Consider the following 19,608-nt stretch of genomic DNA (forward strand, 5'->3'; position numbering starts at 1 on the left):
GGTGCTGGTAAACAATCGTTCACTCAGCTAAACAATCCGTTTATCCGATCAAACACACCTACGTAGAAATACATAATTATTCAACAAACTCATCACACACACACACACAGAGAAACATTTTCAAGTAGTGAATATGAACAGTGACTCGAACTGTACTTCACCGATTTATGGCGTCTCTCTTATCTTGAAGCTTAAAAAATATATATAAATAAATAATGGGGAGAATAGATGGTGATTTCCCGTCATATGAAACCGGAAGTCGGGGTAGAAAGCCCGTTGACCGACCTTGACGTCACTGTTGCCAGGGCCACCTTCGCCGTCTCGCATGCACACGACACAGACTGCGACAACATGAGGGGAATCCCCTATGTAATGACACATAAAGCCCGGTACATACACACTGCGCGTGTTGCATCATAACACGGGTTTTAAAAATGTCGGCGACAGAGAAGAATTAACAAGGAATAATATAATAAAGCTCACACACAGGTGTGGGCTGTTACCTTATAGCCACTACCGATATTTTAACATAAAAATGAAAAGCTAAATGTTAATACATTGCTGTACGGTGTCCGCCCACTTACAAAGTCTCCTTTAGTGACAGCCATGAATTTGCCCTCGGCTATATCTAACTTGTTTGCTGACTTGAAATGAAAAAAAATTATGCACATAGATCTTCGAATAATGAATATTATTTTCTACATGATGCTGAAATTTGTGCACTTTGCTGTTTTGCAAAAATTGAGAATGATATAGCGATATCTTTACAAAGGCGGAGCCGTGGTGAGTGCGACTATTTTCATGCCATGGGAATCCCATCTCGCTATTTTTCGATTGTTATTATAGAAGACATTTTTCTGCACCGATTCTTGCTGGATAGTAGAGAGGGACATCTTCTTTCAGATTCTGTCGGATTCTACTGTTTCGGAAACGGTAAGAACTCTTATCTAAAGCTTACATTGTTGTATGTAGGTGCGCTCGCACCTTGCTGTCAGGTGGTGGATGGATGGGTAGCAAGCGGTGGTGGTCTGAGGGACAAGAGAGGTTATTTTTGAGGTTACGAATTACAGTCGCGGAATGTTGTAAATTTATGAACGAAGAAATAAATAATCGGAAATTTTTTTTGTAGGAGACATGACAGATGTTGATTGTGACAGAGAATAACTAGTAAGTCTTAACAGAACGGAGGAAAATGGTACGTAGGAAGAAACAAGTTGCGAATGAGAAAGAAATCATGAAGTTAGAATTGTAAGTTTTGTTTTGGCTTCATCGTTTGTGTCTGTGCATCATAATTTAATTAATACGCGTGCACAGTCCGTCACCATTTGGCTACATGATCTTGTGTTTTACGAAAGCTTGAGGTTTAAAGTGCATCCTCTTTGACATTTTTAGAGTAAAAATATAACACCAGGAAAGAAAAACTGCAGCTCTGACGCCGGTCGTGCATTCCTACCATGCACATGTAAACTCACACTCATGCATAATGACCTCGCATATTCTGAGACAACTCTTCCACAGACTAGAGATGTAGGGAGGGACAAAAACAAAACAATCTTCAACTCGAACTTTTTATTGAGGTAACAGCAACCATCATCATCGTCCTCATTAATAATCATCAATCATCACACAATCATCATCATTAGAACAGTAAGCAGTTCTTTCGCCTCTAAGTAGTAAAACAAAAAAAAAAATTAAGCGTATATTTGTATAGCGATACTTACATATAAAGGAAATAAGAAAGAGTGTATACGAGAGAGAAAGAGAGAGATTACTGAAGGTAGAAGAATGTAAAGACATACTGATAAACAAATGCATAGCCCGATAACAGACATATCTCAGAAGCTGATAACATTAAAGAACATTATTGAGAACAATACAAGTCATTGTTGGTAAAGTCAAAACGGAGTGCTAAAGAGAAAGGAGAACCTTTTTAAATAAGAAAAAAATCAAAGCGAGATGAGTTCTATGCTTACAGAAACTTAGCCAGAATTGTGACGAGAAGTCTTAAATGTAAAATATTATCAACTGGAGTAGAACAAGATATCTCCTATTGGTTCACAATACGGAAGAGACAATGACTATAACCATACATGACAATTCGTATTCTACAGCAAGACCGCGAGAGGGAATCCACCTGCCACATACGGTCAGCTATAGTGGGGAGACGGGGTGGCTGTCTAGGAATGTGCTGATTGAGTAGGACAGCGAGGTCCCTTGAATCCTGCGATATTAAAACAGATGTAACAACAATACCCTGTTTATGTGTCTTAGGGAGGCAAGAATAAAACCAGACTCTCTAATTAAAAATGAGATTGCATTGTGCAAAAAGTAGCCTGGAACTAGACTTTTCTACGTGTGATTATAATGAGTGTTGAGCACGAACTACTTAACATCTTCCTCACTTCTTCCCAGTTTACAAAGCTGCTTTGCCTTGATATGGCCTTAGCTGCTGGCTCCGATCCTCACTCCTCATCACTTTTTTCAGCTCTGTACGCCAATGTACGCAGTGGATCAAGATATTTGTCAACAACAGTCATAACTTTAAACAATTTTTAAAAGCTTTTTCATTAGTGACATAAGTGCAAATACTCATTATCTGTAACTAACCCTGCTCTCTGTCTCTCTCTTTCTCTCTCTCTCACACACACTTTTTTTTTAAATGGCTGTGCCAAATGTCTTTATATCATAGTTAAAAGATTTATTTATCACATTATAAAAACTAATAGGTGTTGAAAGCTTTCATTCACTCGTGTTTCATTTTGTGAGACTAGGACTCGCACTAGCAGCATCCCTCACGTAAAGGTTGTTCATGGTCAGAAATTTATAATGAAATTCAAAGAAATTCGTTTGGAGCTCTAACCTTGAGGGATGTTGTCTTTCTATTGTTCTATTACCGGTATTCTTTTGGGGGATTTCTGACATTCCGATATACGTTCATATTAGCCAAGTCCGATAGCGGGCATACTAACAGAGCTTATTTACATGTGCTCTAAGACAACAGTGGAACACAATATAATTGACAAACCGATAAAGTTATCTCTTTCATAAATTAATTAAAAGTAATGTTTTACACAATTTGATAAAGAATGCAATAAAAAGAAATTACATACTCAGCAAGTACTGCTTATTGATAGTAGGAATATCATGATCATTAAAATTAAACTTAATCCGGAACAAGGTAGTTTGTTTCTTTGGAAAGACATTGTCATGCAAATGGTTCCACCTCTGTCCAGTGCAAAGTTTTCAGGCTGATCAAACTCTTAAAAAAAAAAAAAAAAAAAAAAAAAAAAAGCAACCGATGGTGTGCATGTGGGTCTCGCGGTTTCCTGCGACACATTTATTAAGATATGAATCTCTTTAATAGTATCCTGTCTGCATTCAGCAACAGTTAATACCATCACGCTGTTACTGACAATTTTCCAAACGGCAAATGTCGAGCGCTTAGTCTAAGAAGAGAAACTTTCCCCTGACTTTAGTGAGGGTGGGCCACTCTCCTTCAGTGTTTTGAAAAATAATTTAAATTTGTTCACGCTTAGAAGGTGTCGTCTGAACTATGAAAGGAAAGGATCTTTTGATAAGGAAAATTCATATTGACATTTTCCAGCGAAATGTGAAAAAATATCCATTGTGGAAAGATAAGTAGTTAAATAATATTGTATAACAATGTTATACATAAAATATGAAATACTCATAAAATAAAACCATAAACTGAAAGCATACAACCGAAAATTTCGGCACACTTTTTAATGAGCAAAACTTTGTTCGTGGTTCTTTAAGGAAACAAAACTAAAGATTCGATATCGTATCACCCAGCTTACACTCTAGCGAATGCCATCAAAACAGGATCATTAAAACTAGTGCTCAAAATTAGAATTCCGGTTTTGGTCGAAATATCTTGTCATGAATGTATTAAATACTGTATATATATATATGCTTTAGTTAATGGTGCAGATTAAGTGATAGCTTATGACAATGATCTTCTTTCTTACTCTTTTTCTTATCTTCTATTCTTTCTCTTTTTGTTCGGGTGTCGTCAGTGCTATAGTTGCCTAGTTGTACTGCCTTGCTTTGCATTTCTTCATTACAAATGTTACAACAACAAAACAGAATCTTCATCATTATCGTCGTCATGGCCATTTATGATGTGCATTATTATAAATTTAATGCGGAGTTCATCATTGTTTAAAATAGCAACATGATGGAGCTACTGCGCTTACTTGTCAGACAGACAAGAGGTTATTCCCCTCCCAAACAGTTAATTAACTGTACTTTTTTTTTAGGTTGATGTCAGCGGGAATTTCCGGTCACATGCATCAGACTGCGCCGGATGGGAGTTCTCGTGTGCTGGATGCTTTTGTGCTTTGGGAACTCTTCTGCGCTGTCTAGGCAGCCTGCCATTGGTCATCAACACTGAGGTACTCATTCCTTATACGGATACACATATGCAATGATGTGGCATATTTGTATATTTTTGTTTGTTTGAGAGGTAAGGATAGGAGGCGGAAAGAAACACAAAGAAATAAAAAAATGACTTCTAGAACATGTAAAGTAGGCATGCAAGATGTAAAAAAAAAAATTAGATCCTGTAACTTTTAAGACGTCAGCTGTTAGAATATATTTTTTAAATGTGAATGATAACGCTTACATCTTGTCTAGCTTTGGTTAATAATAAGGATAAGTATAGTTATATAGCGCATTTCTCCACTATAGAGCAGACTCAACCCGCTTTACAAAATAATAGCGAATGATCATCAGTAGATCACATGATATTGAAGTAGAGAGGATACAGCGGACAGCAACAACTGTACGTGTGACCTCACAGCGAATGGCGCGAAGAAACTTATGGCGAGATAAATGAGCTTGACAGTCGAAGGGACAATAGAAACCCGTAGTTGAAACCAAAAATTTCGCAGACAAGCAGATCGTTGAACCCTGTGTCAAATAATATGCCCGAAACTCACAACAGGTCGACGAAGGCAACCTCAAAAATCTAGGAGCTCGGCCCAACAGCCGGTCATGCAAAGGGACATCACTCTACATTAGAAGACAACTGCGGTCTGACTGTATGAATGCACGCAATGCCGATCTCGTGTTTATCGCTGTTAACCTGGCTGAATCCTGTCGGTGATGAGGCTGCCATGTCCGATCTAACATCTAACAGAATTTATCCTGTAGTTTTACCCTAGGGTATCGCGCTGACAGGATTGCTGGCCTATTCAGAGATTCTCTGAAGGAGTGTGTCTTACAATCTTACAGTGACTTTGAAGTTGGTACATTGAAAGTAAACCACTATTAACAGTGCGTGACTTTCCAGTGCTTCTATCCTCCTCCTCCCAGTTATAAAAATAAACAAGCAAAAACATAACGGGCTTTGTAGTTCCGACTTCCTCGACCAGTTTAATCTCCTTGAGCGGCATACATCAGCTAACACCAACTGTTAACTTTCAGTATGACCCATCCTCATCCCACTTTGACATGAACATGAGATGAGGCAACTGATTCATCAACCTACACGTAACTGACACCCCCACTTGACGAAGACCGCTCTGATACGGGTAGCAAACGACTTACTATCTGTTTGAGATAATGGTCAGATATCAATCCTGTCTACTCTTGATCTTTCGGCTGCTTTTGACACTTTGAACCACCACATTCTCTTCCAGAGGATTCGTTCAACCTTTGGCCTCTCCCGCGCAGTTCTAGGTTGGTTCGCCTCCTATCTGTTCCCACCCAGTCGGTTAGTGTCCCCTGCTTCCGCAGCTCAACATGCTGCTGTGCAATACGAAGTACCTCAGAGTTGACGAACAAATTAAAGCACAACGACGAAAAATGGTCACCCGATAGCCCCTGAACATATGCTTAAACATACTACGTCCACACCATTCCATTTCTCTGGATCCCTTAGTACTTTTTCCCAGTCTGCCGGAAATCTAGGAGTAATTTTCGACACTTCATTGTCTTTCGAGAATCATGTTAAAACGGTCTCATGTCTATCTTTCTTGAACTGTCGCATTCGACATATCTTCGCTGTTGCTTTCCCCAAGCAGCTTATGCCGGCATTTGTATTGTCCAGGCTCAGCTCTTTGTTCAAGCATCTCACTGATCACCTTTCGACAAGCTCCAGAGAGCTCAGAACAATGCTATTCACATTGTACTCGGCAAAGTGGAAGGCCGATCATGTCACACCACTACTGCGTGATCTGACCGGCTGCCAGTTCGTGTTCGAATCGAATTCAAGATCGCCATTCTTTGCTATCGTGTTGTTTATGTCCTTGCTCCAATCTGAGCTAGTGTCATCCTACCAACCTGACAGCTCTGCTCTGCCCACTTCGGATTTTTGACTTTCCAACTTATCAGTTGAAGAAGTTCAGCCGTCACTCCCTGTCGATCTCTGGCCCCAGTATCTGGAATGTCATGTCTCTATCTTTGCGTACAACGGACCCACTACATGCTTTCCTGTCTCGATTATAAGAATATTAACACCAACTGTAATTGTTCTGTCCTGGCTGTCATTTTCCCCATACTCTTATCTCTGTTATCCTTCATATTCCGGGCATTGTTAACGGTTCGTGTGAGTGTACGTTAACTGAACAGGTGAGTGATATGTATGTCGTACCTAACTGAACCGTCTGTCTTATGGATCGGTTGATTCCAGGTTCGTCGTTTCTGCCATGGATCCGGTGCTTCAGTATCCTTCCTCGCCGGTCGTCGATTACATCTTTAACAGCGACAGCGACAGCGACAGCGATAATGACAGCGAGTCAGATTTGCTGTTTCCAGAGTTTGATCTTGAACTGTCCTGCGGAGATTGCACTGATCCTATCTCCAAAGGGTTAGGAAAAATAACTCAGGCGATGATGATGATGATGATTATTATTATTATTATTATTATTATTATTATTATTATTATTATTATTATTTATTATTATTATTATTATTATAGCAACAATAATACATTTTGAGAAGTATCACAGCAGCTTATTCACAACTGTATAGATTTTGAATTCACTAAATAAACCTACTTAGTCTCATAAAAAAATCAACCCATTCCTTACCTTGATTTCACCTAGCCACCCTTAAATAAATAAATGAGCATATAAGAATATTTCTGCCTGCTGCTGCTTTCGTCGGGCTGTGTATACAAACCCATGCATTCTTTATATTCTCTTTTGTCTATCATGGCATCAGTCGAACGCCCTGTGTGTTGCTCCGGCAGGTCGGATGCGGGCATCTCACAGGAGGTGCAGTCCGCCCTGGCGACCGCGCTGTCCAGCCAGTCACTGACTCCCATTCTGAAGGAGGAGCTGCGCTGTAAGATCCAGCTGAATCGCCTGCTGCACGGCCAGGAGGAGATCACTGCAGATTTTTCCGAAAAATCGAGTTCGGTTAGAGAACTTGAGTCGACGTTCTCGTGTTTTCTACATGTTTGCCTTTAAACCCATGTTCGAAAGTCTTGTGGTCAAATGACCAAACCAAATGAGAAGAAAAAGAAGGGTTTTGGTGGTGGTGGTGTGGTGGTGGTGGTGGTGGTGGTGGTGGTGTGGTGGTGGTGGTAGTGGTGGTGGTGCATGATTATGGTGATGGTGGTAGTGCATGATGATGGTGAAAGGGGTGGTGCATGATAATGATGAATTTCTTAAGCTTATTGCCACAGATGTCAGTGGAAGAGATAGTGAAGAAAAACCGAAAACTGGAGCAGAACAGAATGTCAGCCCACAAATCGCGACTGAAACAGAAAACTCTTGAAGAAAACATTAAATCTGTGCGTACAGTATAATGTCTGTCTGTCTGTCTGTCTGTCTGTCTGTCTGTCTGTCTGTCTGTCTGTCTCACCTACGTGCTGCGACTTTCACTGAATGGCTGCAGTTTGTGTATGTGTGCGCGTGCATGAATACACTCGAAAGCAAACGCAAAGCGAGAATTGTGTTTTCAAACAACATATTGCATTATCATATTCATTCTTAAGCTTACATCAACATATACCATTGGCATTTCAACTGCAAGACCTTATAGTAAGGAATTTGGAGGATGGTTATTAAGGTCGAGTCTCCCCCTAAACCTATTGAAACAGTTCATGTATCTTATCGGCCAATGGTGATGAGTGGATAAGTAAGAGAGACCGCTGAGAGAAAAAAAAACAAAAACAAAAAAACAAAAAAAAAAAAAACAACAACAACAACCGAAAACCCGGTTCTGTCTTTTTCAGCTTGATTCACATCTTACCTAAACGTTCTTTCAGCAGAAAAAAATCTACACAAGTAGTTCTTTGTGTTACCCGTTGGGCTGATACCTTGAAAGAAAGATAATCCCAGAAATAATTTCTTTTTTTAACAGATAAGACAACTTGTTGTTGGGACTTTTAGATTCACTGTTTCTTTTATTAATCTACGGTTTTGTTTACGGGTTTTCTTGTTTGTTTGTATTTTTTGTTTTTTTCACGTTTTGTGACCACTGTGCTGTTGCAGCGACTGGCGTCCCTGGAGCGACACAATGCCTGGCTGGGTGAGCAAGTGAAGTCGCTACGGCATGCCTGCAGCTTGGCGCGCCAGTGGCTGGGCCAACATGAAGAATGTCTGCAGCACACAGCAAAACTGGTTTATGCAGGAAGAGATCAACCATCCTCGCCGTCATTGTCGTCGACAGATGCGCAGAGTGTAGGAGTGCAGCACCTACTGTGTGCCGCGACAAACGGTCAGGGGTCAAACGTGTAAAGAAAGGTTGCAACGCACAGGAGACAGTTGTGTCAACAATAACATTTCGAAAACCGCTGTATCGGGGTGTGCACGAGCATTATTCGGAGACTTTTGCTAATGTAGGGGGAACAACCGTTTAACATTTAGCATGGCGAACGCATAGGAGAGACCTTATTTTATCTTTTTTCAGTTTTCTTACTCTTTACAGTTATATTCTCCATTTTTCTGACCCCCACCACCACCCCCGCCACCTCCACTTAACCTCCTCACATTATATATTTTGTGTTAGTAGTAACGTGCACTAACATACACAGACGAGAGAGCGAGCGAGGGTGGAATCCTGAGAGCTGTCTTCTCTTACTGCTATTTTGTAAATAAAGATGATCATGTGATAGCATGTCGCTGGTTAAGAATGGAATACCCTTCTCATCAGCGGAGTTTGTTTGTCTGTCTGTTTCTGTTACTTTATCTCTGTCGGTCGTTTGGTTGGTCGGTTTTTCTTCTGTTATTTTCTTTTCCCTTTGTTTTTTGTGTGCGTGTTTTTTTTTAATAGATGATATCATAATTGAGAGAAGGAAATTGTTTTCAGTCTTTCAACACCGTTTGGGCTCCTTGTCATTGCATGGTATTTTCAATTGCTTGATTTCCAACTTTTTCTTTTACAACACAATGGAGGCAGTAGACACATGTAATCACCGATATCTTCGTGCACTGAAGTATGACAATCTCTTGAACGTATCCCACAGTTCATAAGCAACCTTTTTCTAATAGTATAAATAACAAGAACTATTCAACTGATTTAATTATCTTTCTGTAGGAAAGTTAATTTGCTTTAAAATTACACTAACATTAAAAATTTTATTTCACAAAACATTTTTGTGGAGAAACGTATAATCGGATAACATTGAAAAATTGGATTAATTACTAAAACCAATCATGTGTGCATAACAATTAAATAAAATGTACACACTATTACTGAAATTATTATCGCTGTTTCATTAAACTTTCATGATCCATGAGCTGTTGCTTTTATTCAATGCATGGGATATTTTGTCTGTCAGGTATTTTTTTATGTTAATTTCGTATATATACAACAACTTATAAAATTAGAAGTGAAAATGACCGAAAAAAGATTATTAGAAGAAAGGAAGAATTAAAAAATGAATGAGTAGCAGTAATAATCGTCACAATTATAAATTACCCGCTAAAGACACATGCAGTTGCTTATAATAAAAATGACATTAAAAAGATAATCGTCTCTTATGCGACTGTTAAAACTTCTTTTTAAAAGTGCTCGAAATTTAAATTACAAGTTTATTTCGGTCGTATTTTTGTACTTTTTTCTGCATTGTGAAATTCTTATCGTATTATGTTTGTGCTGTCTAGTATCGAAATAATTCGCCGTACTAGAAAACAATAGATCGTCGTCACTGACAGTGAGCGATGCTATAAAATGACATTTTTAAAAAAAGCTTTTAAAAATGTTTATAAAGGAAAAAAAATCTGTCTTCAAAATAATTTTACGAGAAAATAACCATACAAAGTTAAAGGAAGAAGACCAAGGGAAGGAAGTCTGGTCTGATGCGCTTTTCTCATCTCTTGAGTTATTTGCCCCTTGTTTGATACATGGCCTCGAGAGGTCACTACAATTTATAACGTGAACGACAGTTTGACTTTCGTCGTGAGAAGCCGAGTGTGCGAGCGGTTATGTTCAGGAGCGACTGTTTGTCATGTGTCCACGAGGCTTGGTTATTTAGCAACGATGCTAGCCACGAAAGGGCTGTTGTGTGCGCGAGCGAGCCCTTGCGAGATCGAGCTCTCGCGCCAAGCCGCCTGAGTGGCGACAAGAGGCAGACGAGCTGGCTAGCTGAGACTGGAGAGGTGGGATTGCAAGGGTGTCCCACTTGAAACTTTTTAACCTCTCCGCCTTCGTTCAAGTACTGCCTGTGCTTCATAGACTTGAACGTATTCAACCCTTTCTGCAGATCCCTTGTGCATGGCGAGCTTTGTGAAGCGAATCAAGAGGCACTACTCTCAGCTCGCCAAAGCAAACTACAACCACTGAATCCACTGCAAGGGTTGCTCGCGATCTTTCAGCGGTGCTCATGCTCCGATGGTTGGCTGTCAGCATTAACCGCAGCAGGTAGGCAAGGCATGCTAATTCCCCCGAGTGTTTACCAAGCCAGCAGGTAGTAGTCAACTTCTGCGCCATACAACACTGAGGTGACTCGTCCACGCCGAATGACATTCACAAGTATCTATTATTTTTATCCCGTTATGCAGGATAAATAAGAAAGATTTTCATTTCTTTTAACTGTTGATTTGTTTCCTCAGGCGGAATTATTTACCAGTCTTTGTGAGAAAATAGAATTATACAAGAATGTGCATTATGGATCCATGAATCATAATGTTACTGATGTGCTGTTATCATGTGTAACTTGATCATTCATATACAATCCTGGATAAAACTATGTGATTTGAATGTGCCAAATCGCTGCAATCTGTTGTGAGCAAAGTAGTAAGTGTTATTAACACTCTCTGGAATAGAAGCAAGTGAGGACAGTTTAATAGAAGGCCTCTGAGTTTTAAGATCTAATCTTCTGATTCAAGTTATCTTCTGATTTAATATCAAATTAATATATCATAACTAGGAGATGTACAAAAATCCTGTATTCCTGAAATACTGAGATTGTGTTGATATAGGCAGTATATCCAGTAAGGGTAGTGTTTAAGTGATATTTCCTTTCATATTCTTTTCAGGATATGTTACATGCTTTGTTTTATAATTGCTTTGAATATTTATTATTTTGTGTAGTTTGTGTTTGTTCTGATGCTATATGCTAAATACATAATTTAACGTAGATTGCTACTCATTCATATTATATATATATCTGTAAGTACTTGTGTAGACATGCAACTCTGCAGACACATAATCATGCATGTCCTGATATCCACATGTAAAGAGAAAAATTTATGTTCACCAAATCATACATTCATTAATGTAAAAAGTTATTTTTTATTTTAATCTAGATATAAAAAAAAATGGTTAAGATCTACAACTACTCTTTTTTAAATTTCTGGAAAACTAAAAGAAGGTAGTTTAAATGCATTTTATGTTTTTTTAAAGTATCGTGATATCAGAGCCCTTTTAGTGAGATGGATGGTGGATTTCTTGGCTGCTTCCATTTTAATCTCATTTATTTTAAAGCATTCTGTGTCGGTGTCAGAGTATTGTATCTGGTAACTGTTGGCTGTCTGGTACTTACTACATACCAGCAAATTGTTACTAATCAAAACATAAATAACTAAAGGGTCTTTCTCTGTACTTTTCATATAATCATTTTCATAAGAACATAACCAACAGTTGTATGGTATCTTCATCTTTGTGTATATTATTGTCTCCAAATTATAGCAGTAGTGACAATGACCATGTTCAGCGAGAGCTGTGTTGATCATCCCCTCCCTCATTACACCAATTTATAAATTAGTTGTTAATTTTTTCAGGATGCTGGGCTCTGGTCTAGTTCTTTAGTCATTCACATGAGTCATTTAGCTACCGAGGTATTTCTTGTTTGTGCTTGTCAGAAAACCAGCCAAGTTCTACCTTCCTTCATCATTGGCTAGGCGGTTGCCAGACTGATCATAACTATAGATGTGGGCAGCTAAGCTCCTGCAAAACTGATCACTTGCAGGTCAAATACTTTCTGTACACAGCACGGGAGTAATGCCGCAAGAGCAGTCCCTTTCTAAATTCGCCCGTTCACATTATAATGGTAATGAGTGATGTCTCCGCCTGTGCCTTCGGGACCGCTGGCTATCAGTATCATTTTTGTCTCGTCTAAGGGTTTATGTTGACTTTTACTGTCTTCTGTTGATCTGTGCTTTTATTGCTGCATTTCCCTCTTTTCTGGATTGTTCTTTGATGCCTGTGCCAAGTCATTTCTACATAGAGACATCGTCCACAAACGGTCTCTGCAGCCCGTTTTTCGTTTGGCCATCTTGTCTGCAGTTTTTCGTTTTGCGGGATTCATCGTTTCAAGTTCAGTGCAAACGTGATTTGTTCTGCTCAACGGACCATGCAGTCTTTTCTGATCCACGAACCATGTGGTAACGTGGACATTTTCTGCAGATTACGTTTCGGAGCTATGAACAATGACTGAACTGGGTTTTTGTCATTCAACATCGTGCTCCAGACAACTAGTGTTCACAAAATCTTCGGTGCCTGTATTATGCTCTATTCTATAATCAACTGTTTCCCCAAGATGCTTATTGAAAACAAAACTTCCAACGAAGTGTTCACATTTTAACCTTTCTCCTTTTCGTCCTGACTGCAGGACCTTGCTGCTTTTGATGGTGTGTTGTGTATTTTTAATATTTGCTGTTGATATACTTCGGTCTAAGTATGTGTATTCAATTAATTACGAGTCTGTGATCGTTTTTTTTTTTTTTTTTTTTGTTTTGCTTTGTTTTCTTATTGTGTACTTTCAAGTGTGCTATAACAATTCTAATCATTATCATATCCTTCTCTCAGTCTTGCAACATCACATAAAAATCTAATTATTATTTATTATATCCTTCTATCTGCCTTACAACATCACACACAAACTGCTGAAACCTAGGTGAACAGTCAGTTCATTCAAGCGATTCCAGTTACAGAGCTTGTACGGGCGCTAGCTTCAATACAGAAAGAGTTCAGGTGTGTTTTGTCCTCGCAAAGAAGCAAGACCCTCCGATGCAGCAGGGGTAGGGGGGGGGTGGGATAGACAGCGCGTGGGTGACAGAATTGCAGTGGTTTATCGCCAGAAATTAGCATTCAGCTTGCTCTTTAAAAACGAGGAGCAAAATACGTCACTTCACTGGAGTCGGCACCTGCACAGATGAACTCCCTGGCGCAGAGGTAGGCTTTTCGTGTGTACGCGTGGTTAGCTCACATGAAAGATGTGTCGGCTGCTTATCGAAGGAAAGGAGAGGCCATGTGCCGAGGTCTGGCAAACGCGATCGCCAAAACATGAGTGACTACATGAACGCTGAGTGGTTGCAGTGCTGGTATAAACTATTATAGAGAAACTTGCCCCTTCATTTTGAATGACTGCGGTATAATGGTTTGCGTGGATAAAAAAAAGGGAATGATAATAAAAATGATGTTGATGATGATGTAAAAGTTTTAAGGGAAGTGAACTGATTTTGTGTACTTAGCACACTCAAGTTGAACCTGCAAAGTTCAGCTTGGTAGATTCTCATTTTGCATTGCTTTATCCATTTAACTCTTGACCCGATCAAATAATAATTAAAAAATTGCATTTCGTATTTCATTTTGACAGGATGGTAGCAGTAACGAAGACAGCGGTCATCCTTATTAACAAGAACGATTGTGGAAAAAGGTCGTGACACCAGCTGTGTACTTGCTCCTCAGATGACCCAGCACGAGCTGATACTAGTGCTCTTGTAAAAGTCTAAATGTCATGACAGCAATTTCCAGAGCAGATAAAGTTAGCAGAGGTGCCGCTCCGTTTGAAAATGACGGCCTTATCGCGCTGCTGTGTCCTGGAGTGCTTCAGAATGAAGTTTTCCTAATTGCTTGGCAGCGTTACCTGCCACTTAACCTGGACAGCAAAATTTATCTTCTTTAATGCAGAACATTCTGGGACCATAAAAATTAAACGATAACTTCCGGTCCTGGATGTCCAGTCCCGCGAAAAGTGAAGGCTTTTGATGGTAATCGTAGTGTTCTGTGGCGACTTTAACAACATAATCGTTGTATTAACCTTTTCCGAGCAGCATTTGTGTGTGTGTGTGGTCACACGGCGCCGGAACATTCAAAGATTTCATTTACATAACCAGTGCAAATATGCCAGACAGGTTGGAGTCCCGATGGTTAGGATACAGATCTGGATGTGGCCATAGGCTGCGTCCTTAAGCAGACGCGTGTTGGGGGAGGGGAGGACGGAGGAAGAGTCTACTGCCTAAATAATGCTGACAAGGAATGGCTGATGTTGATGAATGGGCTCGCCATGTAGACTACGCCGAGTTTTGATGTTGGACTTGTAGTCGAGGCGGTGACACAGAAATGAATGAGTGCGTGATATCTGCGGTCTGGCTTTCTGAAATGAACCGATGAATCATCAGAAGGGCCAGATTAAGAGAAATGTGTTTGCTGTTGGTAAGCTGCGGATTCAAAAGAAGCGGCAGTGCCGAGGTTCTTCGTGCTTGTTTAATAACGGAAGCAGAATATGTTTGCATCTCCTCGTCAATGTACAGTTTAAAATGCGTTGGGATGCCTTTAATGATGCGTAGACAGTTGTGCGCACATACACGTATATAACTAGAAATAGTTCACATACGAACTTGCTGCTTTTAATTTAAATATTGAAGAGATCGAGGATGGTAATATCCAACTTCACATTCACTCCCCTTTCAGCTAACCTTTCTCTGTGTTCTTGTTTCGTTGAGTGCAGAAGTCTACCCTCACTGCACGTGCTGTCGTTTATAGACAATCTTAATTTTACATTTTTACCCCCGGGAACCTCTCTGGCTCTAAGAGCCAAAGGGCCGCTGAGATTGGTTGCCGGTGTTTTGTCTTGTAAACGAACGCATTTCCGTTTTGGAGGGAGAGCCTGCGCACTCACACGGTCCGCGGGAACGTGGGTCTCTGGGAGTGGGGATGTGTCGGTGTCCGCGCTTGTAACTCGGTGTGGATGGAGATGGCAAACATATGTTCGCATCTGAATATTCGTACTCGTAACATGGAGATGGCGAAAGTGTTTAAATGTCATTTGATGTCCACATATGTGTTTATATATCTTGCAGAGCAAACGGGGGTTTCGATACGTATGGACTCATTTTAAATATGTTTCAAAACTAATGTGTAATGATGGATTTATACTCGTTGATGAAATCATGTGAAGTCGTGCAAGAGACATGCTGAAGTTATATATTGATACAAGTTTGTATAAGCATAAGATAATGTATTGCTTGAAAATATAACACGTACGCACGCGCGAGCGATTTGCTGTCTTGTAATATTTAAAAAGTATATTTAATCGCAGTTCTCGTTTCTTTTGATGTGTTTCATAGCCCTGCTCATATCTTGATCTACGTGCGGTTTTCACTGACCATACAGTGTATACATGCACATTGATATTTGATACCTACTCATCGGTTAAGAAGTTATCGTGATAGCGATTGTGAAATTTCATTTCTTATTTAACTTTTTCTTTATTATTATTTTGCAGGTAGTTCGGATTACCAGGTGTGCGAGCCTTGGCCTCTGACAGCAGCTGCCGTTGTTTTGGGAGACTTTTATCATGTCCCTTGCGCAGGGAGATGAAGCGATTCAGTGCCCCTCCCGCCTTGTACCCACCTCCCAGTCAGCCGCCCAGCACCAGCAGCGAGGCCCCCGCTGGCATCGACGCCACCGCAACCTCCGGCAACGGCAACGGCCTGGGGCCACCCCCTTCCCTGCAGCAGCAGCACCACCCCCACGACCCTTCCGGCAAACGCGTTAAGACCGAGCAGACGTTCGAATCACTTTTCGACGTAGAGAACCACAGTGACGTCATCGTCAGAGTGAATGGCGACCAGTTCGTGTTCCACGCACACCGCGTCATCCTGGAGATGAAGAGTGACGTCATGGCTCGGCTGCTGGCGGGGCTGGTGGAGAAGCAGCACGAGGACGATGAGGAGGAGGGAGGCGTGACGTCAGTGGGGAGCCGCTTCGTGCCGGTGTTGCGCGTGACAGAGGACCCGGAGTGCAGCCAGGTCTTCTCTCGCTTCCTGTACTTCCTGTACAGCGGAGCCGTGTGGCTGCATCAAGACTACGTCCTGCCGCTGTTTCGGCTAGCCCACAAGTACAATGTCAGGCCGCTGTTGGCTCACTGCGAGACCTATATCCTGCAGGTGCTAGCCAAGTCGTGCTCCGGTCCCCACCATTCCGACCCACGTCCCATGCACCCGCATGGACACCACCAACACAACTTCAGCTATAGCTACAGCCACCACCATCCTCATCATCACAGCCTGCACCACAGTCATTCACCTTCTTCAGCCCCTACCACCGCCAACCTGAACTGCCCGCCGTACACCGGCTCGGGGTTCCCACTGGAAGTGATCTGTGATCTTTACGAGGACGACGTGTTTGCTGGGGACGTCGGTCAGACGTGTTTCCGGGTGTTGTGCTGCCAGTTTCGGCAGCTGGTAAGGTTGCCACGTTGGACCAGATGCCGGGTGCAGACGGTATGTGAGCTCATCTCCAGCGACCAGTGCAGCGTAGAAGAGAATCTCATCCTGGTCTCGGCCACCGACTACATGAAGCAGAACAACCTGTCGGACAAGAAGCAGATCGAAAGCATCTTGGCCAACATCCGTTACCCCTGCCTGAACCGCCGCCTGCTGTACCACCTGCACAAAAACGGCAGCTTTAAGAACTTTCCCTACATTCAGGAGCTAATGCTGAACGCCATGAAGTACCACTGTTTTAAGGACCTAGCCGAGGCCAAAGAGGATTTTGTCGGGGTGCAGTTCACTCCTCGCATCGGCGGGGGACAGCCCCTGCGGCGAGCCTCCATGCAGATGGCAGTGGCAGCACCCACAACGGACTGCTACCCAGAACACATGGCGTTTCCTGAGTCGGCGTTCTCGCTGGAATCTGAGTTACCCGTTGTTTTGACCCGGTCTAGGCATTCTCAAGTGTAAAAGCGACTCTATACGTGTGTGTGAGCGTGTGTGCGTGGAGTCAGAAGTTTCATGTGATGAGCTGCTATTATTGTGGATGAAACTATTTTCACTGGTGTACGAGAACCAGCACACTAGCGACGTTATTAAGAATGCATAGCGGTGCTTAGAAAGTGTTGCATGGTTCGTCTTTCTCTTGGCCAAGTCGAGTAGACAGCAGTTTAGTACTTCATGTGGGCCTTGCCACGCATAGCTCTCGCGCTTAAACAGATACGGATTTTTTTTAAAGCCATAAAATCACTAGTTTCTCTTGACAAGCTTACTTTGTACTAGTTTTTGTTTTTTCCAGTGGCTTTCACCTTTATTACAGCCGAAGATTTTGCTAGATGCACCTATTACGCGGGAGGTGCAGTAGTGTTAAGAATGCATATGATTATATATTGATATAAATGTTAAGCTTTCGTTATCTCAAGACCGTCTTTCTCAATAATGGGATCACTTAGAAAGAACTTAATAAAAGATAGCGATGTTGTATTAAGAAGGGAAAATGCCAAATAGGAAAGAGAGAACTGATTTTTGTGTGCGTGGAAAGCGATACGTGGGCCAGAAAGACTTTTTTCTAATTTTCTGGACAGCTGCTTGGTAACAAGTTGAAATCAGAAGTTTAGAGAATTTAATTAGGAACTACGGTGATGTCGTATGACTCAGCACTAAAACGCCTTTCTGAACGCTTATGTTGTATAGTCAATAAAATCTAGTTTACTATGCCGACGGACATTGTATCTGACACAAACTCTTAATTTTAAGTCATTTAAAGTGAAAAGTATCGACACAATGTGACTAAGATAAACTTATTTTAACAGCTGAGACAGTGAAATACACTTATTTTAGTATCTGTCTCCTAACATGAAAATACGAATTCAGCAGGACAGTGACAAGAGCTCCTTGTTACTCTGTTAGGATTGGAGTAAACAGTTATGAACGGCCTGCATCTGCCAGTGTGACTATTCGCTGAACTGCCGTCCCTTATGGAAACACGTCTTCGGTCATAATCTCTTTTTTTTTTTTTAACTTCTGACAATTGTGTTTTTCGATAGCTGCGCAACTCTACCGGACGCTGAGCGAACACACACAAGCTGGGCTAATAGGGGTGAGATATCAGAACTAGAGATATAACTCTTATAGCTTGAACTAGTGACGCAGATTAGAGATTGAATAAATGCTTCAGTGGTTATCTGCAAACCTCGTACAGCCCCGCCTGTGTCAAGATGGCGATCCCTCAGTTCCGCAGCACTGATAAAAGCTTTACTGCAGTCGTCAGGCAGGCGCCGGCGGCTTTAATATGCCAAATAAAAACGACACGCGATTGCTGCTGATCAATCCCATCCTGCAGCCGCTGCTGGTCTGTGACAGGTCTCTAGCTTCTGCCAGCCATCATTGTTTGGGGGGTAGGATGCAGGTTAGTAAGGGGGGGGGGGGGGGGCGAGTTTGAGGCACAACTCGCCGCCTCCCTTGCGTGATCGGTTATCCGGGTTCCTCGACCATCATTCTCTGTGCGGCTGTCATCTCCGCCCACCTGCTTTCTGTTGGCTTTTAATTGGTAACGCCCTTCGCGAGGTGATTGGGATGTCGTGCTGGTTATGAGCATCATCGACCTGTGCGTGTGTGTGCGCGCACGCACATAATCACTCACGCATCGTGCCACGTGACGCTGGTGTGCAGCGAAGTGAATGCGTGACGTACAGACGGTTGGTGGATTTAACACCTCATTGCTACTCTTCTCCGAGCTTTGGTGCAAACGTTTTATCGTTTTTTTGGAGGGAGATGGTGTGGGGTGGGGTCGTATGAATGTAGTGAAAGGCGTTTTATGCAGCAGTTTGGAGCATACAAATCTAAAGTTTACCATAGAAGATGAGATAGGCTTCGATGCCATATGCGCTTGACATGGTGAAGCAGTTCATTGCGCCACCGGCTATGAGGCCCGTTATATTTGGTGTGAAATAAATGAATAAAAAGCGTGAACGTGCGCAAACACACGCACACACAGATTTGACAACGTCTTCATAAGAGCGTGTGATAAAGCGAGACACCCGATAACACAATGATATACATGTAATGGGAACTAGTGAGGGGAGGGGCAGAACGAGGGATAACTTGGCAGCGCTGCGCCCAGATTTTAGTCTGAAAATTCAGGTCCTGGTAGGCGCAAAGACGTTTAACGCCCCGACCCCTCATTTTTTACGGT

At 41.7% G+C, this 19,608-nt stretch overlaps 2 protein-coding genes across 4 annotated transcripts; both read left to right on the forward strand.

The window, feature by feature from the left end:
- Window positions 1–793: 793 nt before the first annotated feature.
- LOC112570164 lies at window positions 794–9,712 on the forward strand. Of its 2 annotated transcripts, none has more exons than XM_025248466.1 (6): window positions 794–933; window positions 4,281–4,486; window positions 6,656–6,832; window positions 7,217–7,385; window positions 7,655–7,762; window positions 8,466–9,712. In XM_025248466.1, exons 3-6 carry the CDS (start codon window positions 6,672–6,674, stop codon window positions 8,709–8,711), a joined length of 684 nt encoding a protein of 227 aa, XP_025104251.1. In that variant the 5' UTR covers window positions 794–933; window positions 4,281–4,486; window positions 6,656–6,671; the 3' UTR covers window positions 8,712–9,712. The 2 variants fall into 2 exon arrangements, with proteins under 2 accessions (XP_025104251.1, XP_025104243.1); XM_025248458.1 differs by having other exon boundaries at window positions 4,281–4,415.
- Window positions 9,713–10,324: 612 nt separating this feature from the next.
- Window positions 10,325–18,132, forward strand: LOC112568903. 2 transcript variants are annotated; one of them, XM_025246459.1, is made up of 2 exons: window positions 10,325–10,947; window positions 15,926–18,132. In XM_025246459.1, exon 2 carries the CDS (start codon window positions 16,017–16,019, stop codon window positions 17,382–17,384), a length of 1,368 nt encoding a protein of 455 aa, XP_025102244.1. In that variant the 5' UTR covers window positions 10,325–10,947; window positions 15,926–16,016; the 3' UTR covers window positions 17,385–18,132. The 2 variants fall into 2 exon arrangements, with proteins under 2 accessions (XP_025102244.1, XP_025102238.1); XM_025246453.1 differs by having other exon boundaries at window positions 10,325–10,836.
- Window positions 18,133–19,608: the final 1,476 nt, after the last annotated feature.

Source organism: Pomacea canaliculata, linkage group LG1 (assembly GCF_003073045.1).
Source record: "Pomacea canaliculata isolate SZHN2017 linkage group LG1, ASM307304v1, whole genome shotgun sequence".
In the NCBI taxonomy this organism is placed as follows: domain Eukaryota; kingdom Metazoa; phylum Mollusca; class Gastropoda; order Architaenioglossa; family Ampullariidae; genus Pomacea; species Pomacea canaliculata.